At 34.9% G+C, this 12858-nt stretch overlaps 1 protein-coding gene across 1 annotated transcript in view; it reads left to right on the top strand.

Moving 5' to 3' along the window:
- The window catches only part of AKAP6 (A-kinase anchoring protein 6), a 213849-nt gene extending 201210 nt beyond the window's left edge, over window positions 1-12639 (top strand). The window contains exons 12-13 of the mRNA XM_042814990.1: window positions 3606-7078; window positions 12155-12639. Coding sequence (XP_042670924.1) covers window positions 3606-7037 — 3432 coding nt within the window. The 3' untranslated portion in view covers window positions 7038-7078; window positions 12155-12639. The remainder of the gene's footprint in view (window positions 1-3605; window positions 7079-12154) is intronic.
- The last annotated feature ends 219 nt before the right edge of the window (window positions 12640-12858 follow it).

Raw genomic sequence — 12858 nt, forward strand, 5'->3', positions numbered from 1 at the left:
TTATTTCTGAGCGTCATAGGAGAATTCTCCATGTCAACATGAAGGCAGGCAGCTTCTCAGTGATGTGACCCATGTTGTTTCCATGTGACCCAGGCTGTGTTGAGACCCATACAAGTGGCATTTGTGACTTCAGAAAGCAGAAGTGAAGCCAGTGTCCTTCCTATGGCATCTGTGCATACAGCCACCCCTGTAGGACACTGGCAATGCCTGTAAGCACCAAACAAAAAAAGTCAAGTTCTGCATGTGCAGGACTGAGTGTACCTTTTCATTGAGAAAGGTAATTGTAAAATGAAGACAGAAAAAGTGAAAACCACAGTTCCAGATTCTTATTTTCTCAGCAAACAAACATCCCTTTTTTAATTGTAGTTATAACGAGTAAGTCTTTTAATAATTGTTTTTTTTTTTTTTTCCAGTGATATATAATAAAGCATAAGGCTTCTATATATTTTGAGACCATATTTTAATGTGCAGGTTACTTCAATATTATGCACATTGAATTTTTTTGCGTATGCTTATACATATTAAAATATTGGTGTTGGGAAATGGGGATTTTTTTTTATTGGCTATAATATAGAGAACCTCATTTAGAAAATGAAGCAGAGGTGAAGTGGGTACTGTACATATGACTGTTTCTTGCAGCAGAAGTACTTGGCATGCTTGCATTTTTGAAAAGACAAAATCATGTTTGTCTTCCTTGAATGTGCACACATTCCTGGAGGTGGGGGATGGTTTTCTTTCTTTCTCTCTATTTTTCCTCTGGCCCTAAAGCAGAGCTGAGTTTGGATAATTTGTCCACAGCAACTGAAGGATATGTTTTGGGGAGGGAGGAACAGAATTTGTATTTATTATTGTAAAAGCTTTTTTTTTTTTTTTTTTTCATGTTAATTCTTTTTAAAAAATATAATGGTATGTAGGGGTTACATTACAGGCCTGTTTTACCAACACAAAGTATCTGTACTGGAGTAGGACATGCAAATGAGCCTGAAACAGAGAATCATTGTTTCATAAAATTTGCTGCAGGAAAAACAAAACTATCTGCGTTTGAAAAACAAAAAAAGTGGAAAAAAATATATTTTTAAGACTTTTTCTCAAAGAGCACTGTGATTGAGGAAATACCCTTATATGACAATTTTGTTTCTTGCCTTTAGCATTTTCAGCAGATTAACTGTTTAACCATTAGACACCAATGCTGCAAATATTGATGTGCACACTTTGTGCATATGAGATTTCCCACTGAAATGGGATTACTATCCAAAGCAAAGTAGTTCAGGGCTCACACTCAAAAGAACCAGACTTTAAAGCAGCATTTTCAAATACAGTCGAATTAATTCAATCTTTCACTCTTCTGAGTCTGTAATTTAATTTGTTCTTTTTTAAAATATGCTAGATATATTTCATAAAACAGTAAATGCTTTCTGAATGTTGTGTACCTAGTGATACTATAAAAATGGAAATATACTTTATGGTGTGTTTCTTTTTGTTGCTATTGCATAACAATTTTTTACTTGATCAAAACTTTTCACCTTCTCTGAACTCTAAACCATGTGGTCATTGAGGTTGACTCCAGAGTTAACTGTTTAGTGCCTATAATTTGATAACATATATGAAGATAGTCATATCTTCAAGATATGAAGATGATAGAAAGATAGATGATATATAGAAATATATGATTTCTAATATAAATCTATATATATAGATTTATATTTCTATGATATCATATCTAAAAATATGATATCATAGAAAGATGATATATGCACATATATCTACTTGTTGAAATCTGTGGTAAGCCACCTGGAGACCAAGTTCCACCAGAGGAACAATAACTGGCTGGCAAAATGAACTTTCTTTGGATATCAACAAGTGTAACTAATTGCACTAAATTTCCCAGAATTTGAAAAATTGCTAAGGGGTTTGTGCATTTGTGTTTACACACACACATCTACACATATATATCATAATCATGATAACTCCAATCCTCTAGCATCCTACCGATGCACTGAGCAGGCTGATAAGAAGACATCTGACATGATGAAGATTGGCCTCAGATAGTCTTAGTTTTCACCTTGCTATTGCTGTCAGTGCAAACAGGCTGGTATGACACCACTTTTAATTCTTCAAACCAGAGCTTTATTCAAAAATCTGCCTGGTGCTACTCTCTCCAACAACTACTGCATCTCTAATTTCTCCTTTTTGTTTCGTAAGCTTGCTAAATATTGTAAAAAAGAAAGAAAAATACATATCCTTGCTAAAAATGTTTGTGACTTTAGCTGACTGGTCTGTTTCAGAAAAAGTTAAAAACTAGGCTGTACTTGGAAAGGTCTGATAATACTACAGTCATACTAATAGATCTCAGGGCAGATGATGCTTATAAGAAGGGTGGTAAAATGACCATATCCTCATAAGAGTCTTTGGTAGCTATGACAATAAGGAAAAAAAAGTAAAATTCCCTGCCTTTATATCTACATCTGTACAATTTCTGAGTATACAGCAGCACTCAGAAAAGCATGTTCATTTGAAGAATGAAAAATAGGCTTTGAAGTAAGGACTACACAGTGAAGATGAATGGGGTGAGGTCACAATTCCACATGTTTTATTGTTTTAGTCCATCTGACCTGCAGAACAAACAAGGCAGCCAAGTGCTGATTTACAGGGGGAAGGTAATTTTCCTGACCAATGAGGACCAAATGTTTTGTTTTGAGAAACAAGATCAGATTCTATGGAACATAAAATCCTTGGAACCTGCTGCTGATTTCCTGCCTTTCCTGCCTTTGGGAGTTCTTTTTGCAGCTGACAGAAGTGTAAAACAGTAAAACTATGCAGTTCAGGAAGCTTTTCACAGCAATATCTTCCTAATGCTAGGTGAGACAGAGTCATGAAACATACTACAGAGAAAATGAGTAACTTTAGCTGATTTTGCACTTAATCTAACAAGTTTTCAAACTAATTTAATTTAATTATTGATCTCTTGCACCATATTTTTAGTTGTAAATTGGTAAAAGGATGTTCCTCTCCTTAGCAACAAGTGATACACGGTCCAACTAGATACCAACCAGGAGTCATTATGAAAACATGGCCAACTGGCAAATCCCAATGTGGACTGCTCAACTTGATGTACAGCACTACTTTATTAGCATTAGTTATCTAGCAAATGAGTGTTTTCATGGAAGTTTAAGATTTGAGCTACCCCCAGCCAATACATCATGGGAAAAAGACTAGCAAATTTATTTCATAAAAGTTTTGAGATATACTGATCTGTAAAGGGCCTTAAACATTCAACAAACTCACCAATCTCATCATTAATCTCATTTGAAGAAAAGTCAAATTTCTATATGGTGTTTTAGCAAAAAATAAGAAAAAAAAACTAAGAAAAATGAGAAATCATGCGGAGTCAGAAGAGATGCAGAATTTAATAGGTTTCATCTTAATTGATCATTTAAATAGTGCACAATACATAATAAAGTTAAAAGGCTGTTAATTATCATTGTTCCAAAAATGCTCTTTACTTCCATGAATTTACTTCTATGATTTCAGTGGAAGAACTTTTGAAGTAGAGATGCATGTATTTTTCATCTCTGATTTTTTTTTTTTTTTTTTTTTTTAAACAGGAGTCTCTGAACTTTATTGATCCAAGTTTGATGGATCTAAATGGTCCAAGTGAAGATGCACTAGAATGGGATGAAACTGATATTAGTAACAAGCTGATCAGTGTTAATGAAGATTTAAGTGATCCTGATCAGGAACTCAAAAAAGATGATCTAAGCCAGAAATCTACTTCAGGAGAATGTGGCAGCAATGATGTGAATGAAGATGAAAGTATCAGTGATCGTGGAAGTCCTCTTTATTGTTCCAGCATTACTTCCCCTCCAAATCCTCACATCTATCAGGTCTATAGTCTTCATAATATCGAATTATCAGAAAAAAAACACATGCCTTTCTTGAAAAAAGCATCAAAACTCTCCAGTGTAACACAGTCTAACATTTTAAACAAAAGTCTTAGTAAAGACTCTTCGTTTTCATCTACCAAATCCTTGCCAGACCTAATAGGGGGAACAATATTGGCAAAATCGTATAACTATATGTACCAGAGTGGGAACATAAGCAGGCATTCCGAGAGTGAAAGTGGAATAGTGAGTGAATGTGATACAGAAACTACAAATAATTCAGAAATTTTTTTACTAAATGATATTGAAAGCACTCAGAGCAATCCTGAAATTGGTCACACAGGAACTCAAATGGATGACATAATTGATGTAATAAAACAAAAAATAAAGCAAGATGAAGAAGACCATGCTAGTCTCTCAGATGATTTTCAGTTGGCACCATCTGGAGGTTGTGGAAATGAAATTGATAGGGACTTGGACAACATTACCATGTGTAAAACTGTTTGTTTAGAAGAACTGCAAGGAAAACAAGATGTGTTTACATTTTATGATTACTCATATCTTCAAGGCTCCAAATTCAAATTGCCAGCGATAATGAAACAGTCACAAACTGAAAAGACACAAACAGAGGGTGCTTTGTTTCATGGTTTTTGTTTTGATAAAATACCTGGTAAATCTGAACATAAGCCTGGAGAGTCACAACCAGATGAGTTTATTCATGACCATAATCTGGCAAATATCCCTGGAGGATCAGATCCCAATTCCTCTAAGTCTGTGGAAACAGTAAGAAAACTAATTGCTACAGAAAATACAAGACAGCTTTCTGCTTTATCTCATAGTTCTTCATTAGAATCTCTGTCTGTAGTAGGTGATTTATTCAGCTCAGGTATTTTTAAAAGTGGAGATGGTCTTCAACGAAGCACCTCTTTGGAGAGCTGGCTGACTTCCTACAAAAGCAATGAAGATCTTTTTAGTCATCATGGCTCAGGAGACATTAGTGCAAGCAGTGATTCTGTTGGAGAGCTCAGCAAAAGGACATTAGATCTTCTGAATCGTTTAGAGAACATCCAGAGTCCATTAGAACAAAAGATAAAGCGCAGTATCTCCGATATAACACTCCAAAGTAGTTCTCAAAAAATGTCTTTTACTGGACAGCTGTCTGTAGATATTGCTTCCTCAGTAAATGAAGACTCAGCAGCTTCTCTCACAGAGCTCAGCAGCAGTGAGGATCTTTCTCTCTGTTCTGAAGACATAGTACTGCACAGAAATAAAATACCAGATTCAAATGCATCATTTAGAAAACATCTTAATAGATCTGTAGCTGATGAGAGTGATGTCAATGTTAGCATGATTGTTAATGTCTCCTGCACTTCTGCTTGCACTGATGATGAAGATGACAGTGATTTGCTTTCGAGTTCCACCCTTACCTTAACTGAGGAAGAGCTAGGTATCAAAGATGAAGATGATGACTCCAGTATAGCAACTGATGAGGATATTTATGAAGAATGCAATTTAATTTCAGGACTTGATTATATAAAAAATGAACTCCAAACTTGGATGAGACCAAAATTTTCTTTGACAAGAGAGAAGAGGAAAAGTAACCTCAGTGATGAAATTCAGCACAGTAAAGTTAGTAATGAGACATCAAAAGCCACAGATACACTGAACATTGAAGCACTTTTGAATGGTTCGGTGCAGAAAATAACAGAAAATAATGGCAACAGTAAGAATGTATCACGTAATCATGAAAAGGGAACAAAGGGTCACCTGATGAAAGATATCTCTCAGGTTGTGAAGGATCAACTTGTGGATGATATGGAGAATGGCAATGTTGAAAATACTCTTGCCAGTCATAAGGGAGATCTTGTTAGAACATCAGCAACTTCCAAAACTCATGCATCACTTGGTGTAAAAGAAGCTGAAAATGAATTTCATATCTGTGAAGCATTTACAGACAGTTCGGATGATTCACATATGGATGGAAAAGAGACTGTTCTGTTGTCAGTTGGATCCAGAAACCCTCCAAAAGAATGTCAAAGTCATCTTCGGTCTGATTATCACTGCACTGCTTTCTCTCCTGCTAAAAAGCCTTGTCTTGAATCTTCCTCAGAAACAAGCTCTGTAGACACACAAGCTGCTACTTTTCAAACATCCTTAGCTGATGATCAACAACACAAAATAAGCATTGCTGAAAAATCTACTGATTGCTGTGCAGTCTTGAAATCTAGTAAGGCAGAATATGACTCCTCAGCCAATGGACCTGATTTATGCTGTAACTGTGACTCTGCTGCTTTTGATAAAAGAAATATGGAAGATGACTCAGTACACAACTTTGTGAAGGAGATAATAGACATGGCATCAACAGCTTTGAAAAGTAAGTCACAACCTGAATGTGAGTCATCTGCTCCAGCTTCATTAACACAGATAAAGGAAAAAGTGTTGGAACACTCTCACAGACCCATTGAGCTAAGAAAAGGGGACTTCTATTCTTATCTTTCACTTTCTTCTCATGATAGTGACTGTGGAGAAGTAATCAAATACATAGAGGAAAAGAGCAGTACACCTGTGCCACTGGACTTTACAGATGAGAGAGATAATATTGAATGCTTTTTTGAAGCATGCCCTGAAGATGAACGTGTTGAGCAACAGCAATCCATTTGTAATGGTACTCCTGAAGCAAGAGCTGAGCAGCAGCAGCAGCCAATTTGTAATGTTACTTCTGAAACATCTCCAGAGTCACCAGATGAATTGACTTTGGCATCATTAGGAAAAGTTAAAGCTTCATTAGAAGATAGTGATTTATCTTTTCTATGTGATGATGACAATATAAATTCCTGCAATCCTAACAAAGAAAATGCATCAAACAATTTGAAAAATGCTGTGGATGATTTGTTGATTTCAGACTGGCAAACAGAAGGTTTGGATAAGAATTTTCCAGAGCTCAGCAGTACAAACAGTAGTATAGGAAAATCACCTGGAACTGAAGATCCCAAAGGATGTGTTGCTGCTTCTGAAGAGGCTTCAGCTACAGAGTTTCGTTTAAAGCATGACCATTCACAGAATGAGGAGGTTTTACACCAGAACGCTAAAACTCTTACTTGTGAAGAAAATCTCTTGAATCTTCATAAAGAAAGACGTTTTAATATGCGCAGATAGAATGTAACACTCTCCAGGCATATACATTATCCTAAAAACAGGTATGTACTCTATGAAACACAATTTCTTTTATTTACATTTTTTTATTTATTTTTTTCTTTTTTATTATTATTTTATTTTATTTTTAAATTTTTGTACTATGAAAGAGGTGGATCATCATCCAGGGCTTCTGTTTTATGGTAGTATTATTTCATTTGTTTTGATTACACTATAATTCTGATTTACATGCCACTGGTCAAAAAATGCAGTGAACAGTAGCTGCTTCTTGCCCTTTGGCTTTGCACTGACTGGACCTGCTTTCTTCTGGAATACTTCAAATCTGCTGTCTTTCAGAACTTGGGAATCCTTCAAAATTAAAATTTCTGTATCAGCCTACTCCTCCTTTGTCAGTGGAGCCATGAAAACAGATAACAGCTCTACTCATTGATTCCTTTCTCCACAGACAGCTGACCTTATGAGTTTGATGAGGTTATGCACTTAATGAATGTGAACTGGTTTTACAAGGATTTTGAGTGACCAGTCAGCTGGAGCTCTATGATAATTACAGACAGTCCATGACATATGTCCTAGCAGACTAGAAATTAAATAGTGAGATAATAAGTCATCTCTTGGTGTCACCTTACCATGACTTACATTTATTAAGCCATTACTAACCATTATAGATTAGACCAAATTTGAGATTACAAAAGTAAGAAATCTTTGCAACATCAATGACAAATGTAATGTGAAGGTGATGTAGAATAAAGGCTCAAACACCAAAGCAAATGAAATACGATAGCCACAAAGCAGTGCTGAAAGCTTCCATTCTATTTTGTGGTAAGCATGTTGAACCATATATAGTTCCTATCCGGAGTTCTGACCTCACATGAATGTCTGACAATTAGCTGCACATTTAGTAGAAAATCTACAAAGCAATTTCTGGAACAGATCCTATCACATAGAACTGTTGCTTTGAGTCTCACTAGCAGTTTGGTGAGCCAAAAGCCAGCATAGCTTTACAGTGATGTCACTAGTTTTTGGGAACACCAATCCAGTTGTCCAGAACCAGCCTGGCAACTCCAGATGCCACTCCAATTCCAAATGCTTCTGCTTATGAGAAACTAGCAAGGGGATTTCTAGTAAGGCACAAAGTTAAACACCATGTTGCCCAGGCTAGTTCTAAAATCTCCATCCTTGGAGAATTTCAAAATATACGTGGACACATCCTTGAATGATCTACCTTTGAAGATATTCTTGCTTTGAGAAGGAGATTAGACTAGATGACATTCAAGTTTCCCTTCCTACCTAGATTATTCTAAGAATCCATTATTCTTTCCCTTAGGAGAGAAGGTTGTTATTCATCACTGCTTATGAAATCCACCAGTACACACCAACTGCAACCTGCATAGCTATGACAGAGGTTCAGAGCCTATTTATATAAAAAAATAGATTGCTTTACTACTGTTGGATATTTAACTTCAGAATTTCCTGATTTTGCTATATTGTATTATTGTGCATTGGAGTTTTCATATGCACATGTTAACTTTTTATCCACCATTCACATATTCACATATGTATAAAGACAGCTAGGAAAATATTTAGGTTATGGCAGCAAAAGTGTACACTTTGCCATGATCTCTTTCAAACACAAATCTATTTTAATAATACACTATCTTGGAACTGTCGTGGCAAAGAGGATATTTCTTGAAAGGCTTTGAAATGAGTTTTCCTGACCTGTTGATTGCCAGTAGGTTAATACTTGGACACATCCAAACAACTGAAGAAGCAACAGATATCACCTGGGATTTACAAAACTGATAGATGATACCATATATTCTAGGATTGCATTCTAAAGATTGTGTGTCTACAGAGGCCACGATCTATAAACTGAGATGAGGACAAAAGCATGAGGTTGACAAGTGACTATTATGTAAACGTAAACTTTTCCTAAATTACTTCTTTACAAAGTTTCTTTTTTTCCACTCATTTTGTAACACTGGGGAAGAATACTTAGTACAGTGAGTTTGATTTTCTTCTTCTCATTCTTTCACTGACAAAGTCAATAGCATAACTTTTCATTCGTTAGTACTTTTCCTCTGAGGATCTCAAAATACTATGTAAATTTCTTCTCACTCTTAAGAGCTTCATAGTTACTTATATGGTAGCCAGCAGCGTTTCTCGTAAGACTGGGGTATGACAGTGTGCAGTTAACAAAACATCAGGACTAAAACTGGGTATAGAGGATGGACATTTTAATACATGCCCAGAGTGCAATAGAATGCAGAGACTATATACAAAATTTTCAGAGTTATGTTAAAACTATAGCATTTAACATAACGTGCATTTAATTTTTGCCTGGGGGTTAAAAATTTTAAGACAACGAAGCCTTTCACATGACATCCCACTTTTTAAATTTAAGATACATTGTTTCTTAGCAGATATATATAACCTTGCTTCCATGGAAATTATGTACTGTATTATTCCCAGCAATAAAGCCATAGGATACATGTAGCATGTCTCAGGCACATCAAAAAAGGAAAATATAAGCTGCTAGATTTGGTTTCACTGAAGACTGAGCTCCCATCCCCCCTTCACAAGCTCAGTACTTTAACTTCATCTCTCATGCTATGGGGAATGAATTACAGAAGCAATCTATCCTAATTTGTTAACTTATTCAAATAACAGTTATTATACTTAACTATGCTAAAGATTATCTTTTTGGTGGCAGATTGTTTATTTTTTGATGAGGCTAATTACTGATTTTCCAAAGGTAATTTACATTTATTACTAATACATCTTTTAAAATGTGACAGATAAATGTTGTTCCCATAAGTGTATTATGAAAAAAGTTTCTATTTAAAAACACATTATTTAATTTGAAAGATAAATGGCAAACACCATTATTTTTCCTGTAGCACCTGTGCTGTAAGCTCATTTAAATGTGTAATTCCATGTGTAGCTGCAATACTTAGAGAAAAATAATCTATAGTATATGTGTACCTTTAAAGCATACTAAGAATTCAAAGCTGAAAGAGGCCTAGTTTCAAGAATAGTTTGATTTTATACTGCTTCAGTATTTGCACTGGATGTACAGGGGAATAAAACAGTGAAGAGTTGCATATACTTCTGCCAAGTATATGTAACAATCCTATTGTTTATCAGCATACTACAAAAAATGCTCATCATGTTAAAATAGTACAAATTCTAAAAGCAGACTCAGAAATGTCTATCAGCACCAACTCATCTTCCATATTAGCCAACATTAGAATTCTGTAACAGAGATACTCATAAAACTATGCATAGAGGATGGCTTGTAAGAACTGTCCTTCTGTACATGAGAGATCCTACAGTGTTCTGCTGTCAGTGTGACCCATGACTCACAAAAGGATTGGGAATTCTTAATCATATATTCAGTATGCATAAAAATCATTACATTTAGGAAGTTTATGTGATGTGCCTGACGTCTTTTCTAGAAAATACGGTATACTTTTGCGTGTTATTTGTTAGTGCTTAAAGTAAGTCAGAAAAGTTATTTCTTTCCTTTTCTACAGAATCCATAGTTTAAACAGAAGTTTTAACTTAATTTAGAAAAAAATGTTTTATCTGGGTTTTTATCTAACAGAGCCAGAAAGTTAGCCAGAATATCCTGCAACTTGCTATACCCAGAAAGAAACCTTAGAGAGAGGGCAGGTTCTATGGTTGGTGATCAGGACTGGTCCCTGAAGGCCTGACTGTTATTTTCTGCTCAGAAATAGATGCTTTTGTATGGCTTTTCCTTCCCTGCCTCAGTTTCTTTAGCCACAAAATAATGAGAATAATAATTGGTGGAACCTGCGTAACATAATTCATTTGCTGAAAATGTTTTGAGATCCAAAGATAAAATATGGTAGAGAAATGCAAAATATTGTTAGTGAATTAGTCATTGCAGGAGAGAAATAATATAGAAATTTACACAATAGCTAGTATGCAATAATTTACTTTTTGAAAATGGAACTACAAAAGTAATCTAAATTTATCTTTATTTAATTTTTGCAGGGGAGTGGATAGAAGAATGTTTCTTTGTAGAATTTAAAATGGTCTGACTTTTTATCTCCTCACAATATCTGACTTCTTTAAAAAAAATGAAATGGAATAAACAGATAATCTTATACTATTCGCGTATTACATTTTTTTTTAAAAACCTGACATAATCCATCAGTGAGACTTTTCTTACTGTAGATACATGAAACTCCTGCCAAAGTTGTAGGAACATTTTGATAAAATCTTTCCCTTTACTCACATTAATTCTTCCCTAATTTCTAAACAAACTATTGAGCTTTTCACTCTTTTGTGTAAGTATATTCCTTCTACAGATAGAGGGGGACTCAGTTACAGCAAATAAGATCAAAGGAGAAGGTAACTGGATAGATGCAGATACTTCTGCTTAGTTCAGAAGGCACATAATGCATGTCTAGTGTGCCTCCTAGGAAATGCCTACAAGATGTACTTTGCACTAAGCTTTGAGCTGTATTCTGACAGTTATTTTTTCATAATCCTCATCATAAGTCTGTGCTCTTTGATGAATAGTTTAACCCTAAACTCCAAGCAGGATAATTCTATAATATGAAAATTTAACTCATTGCTTGTACTAGAAGTGTCTAAGTAGCTATTTACAATTTAAAAATTCAGTGATGACAATGAGAGTTCTGTTCATGGACCCCTTTTGTGACAATCTTTTTCTCCATTGAAATCTTATAGTGTATGATACAAAAGTATTAAAGTAAGTGACAGGTGCATCTTTTTGGTGTTTGGCTTTAAAAAATTCCTATGTTTTCATTGATTGGTGCACCTATGAGTGCACTGAAGGTAAGTTTGCAGGTAAGGATGAAGACTGGATTCACAGAAAGGTCAAATTTCATGACATTTCCCGTTTCTTTAGTCTTTATAGAAATCAATGAGTTTTCTACATCAAAACAATTTTTACGCTACCTTATACCTCAGGCTGTTAAAAGTCATTGTTTGTCAACTGTATACTTCTGCATTAAAGGCTCTGGCATGTGGTCATTTAATGGTTCTCTATGGTTGTTCTGGAAGAGCTATGTTTTGCAAATAAAACTGCATTTTCTGTAACCTACTATTACTTTTTTGTTTCCTTTTAGAAACTTGGCTGCAATTCAGGTGCAGGTTCATCCTGTAAACCCTGGGATGACCTCCAATTCCATTGTATCACTGCCTTTCATTACACTGACTCCCAAGATAAATTTTTTTTTGAAATGTGATTTGTCCATGTTGGCTTTGTGATCAGATTGCATATGCTAGTCCTATTTCAGTGATCATTTTGTGTGGTAGCAAAGCCATTGCTTTCATATGGATTCCTCTCCCAAGCTACCTCTAATGACCTCCCTTCCTAAATTGAATGCTCCTGTACTACTTATCACTGTTTCTGTTCTTTAAAGTTTTGAAGTTCCACAGGATTTATTATCAATCTGATTCATCTTTTCAGTACTGTACCTGCCAGTACTCCTCTATTTTGTGTATCAAATTTAATATTTATGTGTATAATGCATAAACTTATTGAAGCTATTTTGATTTGACAATTCTGTTGGATTGCAGCAAAAGGAAATCATTTATCCTCCTGATTCAATGCATCTAAAAAATAAACAATTAAAATAAATAAATGTCATTTTATTTATTTAATTTTAAAATTTAATCTATGCAACACTTCAAGAAACAACTACATGGTGTTGTATATTAGGAACTGTTGACATTCTACGGAATTAAGTACAACATTTTGATTTTTTATGCTTCTTGAGGTGGTAATGAGTAAAAAAAAAAGTTTTTAAAAAATGTGTGCCTTGCTGTA

Source organism: Centrocercus urophasianus, unplaced genomic scaffold (assembly GCF_019232065.1).
Source record: "Centrocercus urophasianus isolate 14NV4802_14NV808 unplaced genomic scaffold, USGS_Curo_1.0 seq_14, whole genome shotgun sequence".
NCBI classification, from domain to species: domain Eukaryota; kingdom Metazoa; phylum Chordata; class Aves; order Galliformes; family Phasianidae; genus Centrocercus; species Centrocercus urophasianus.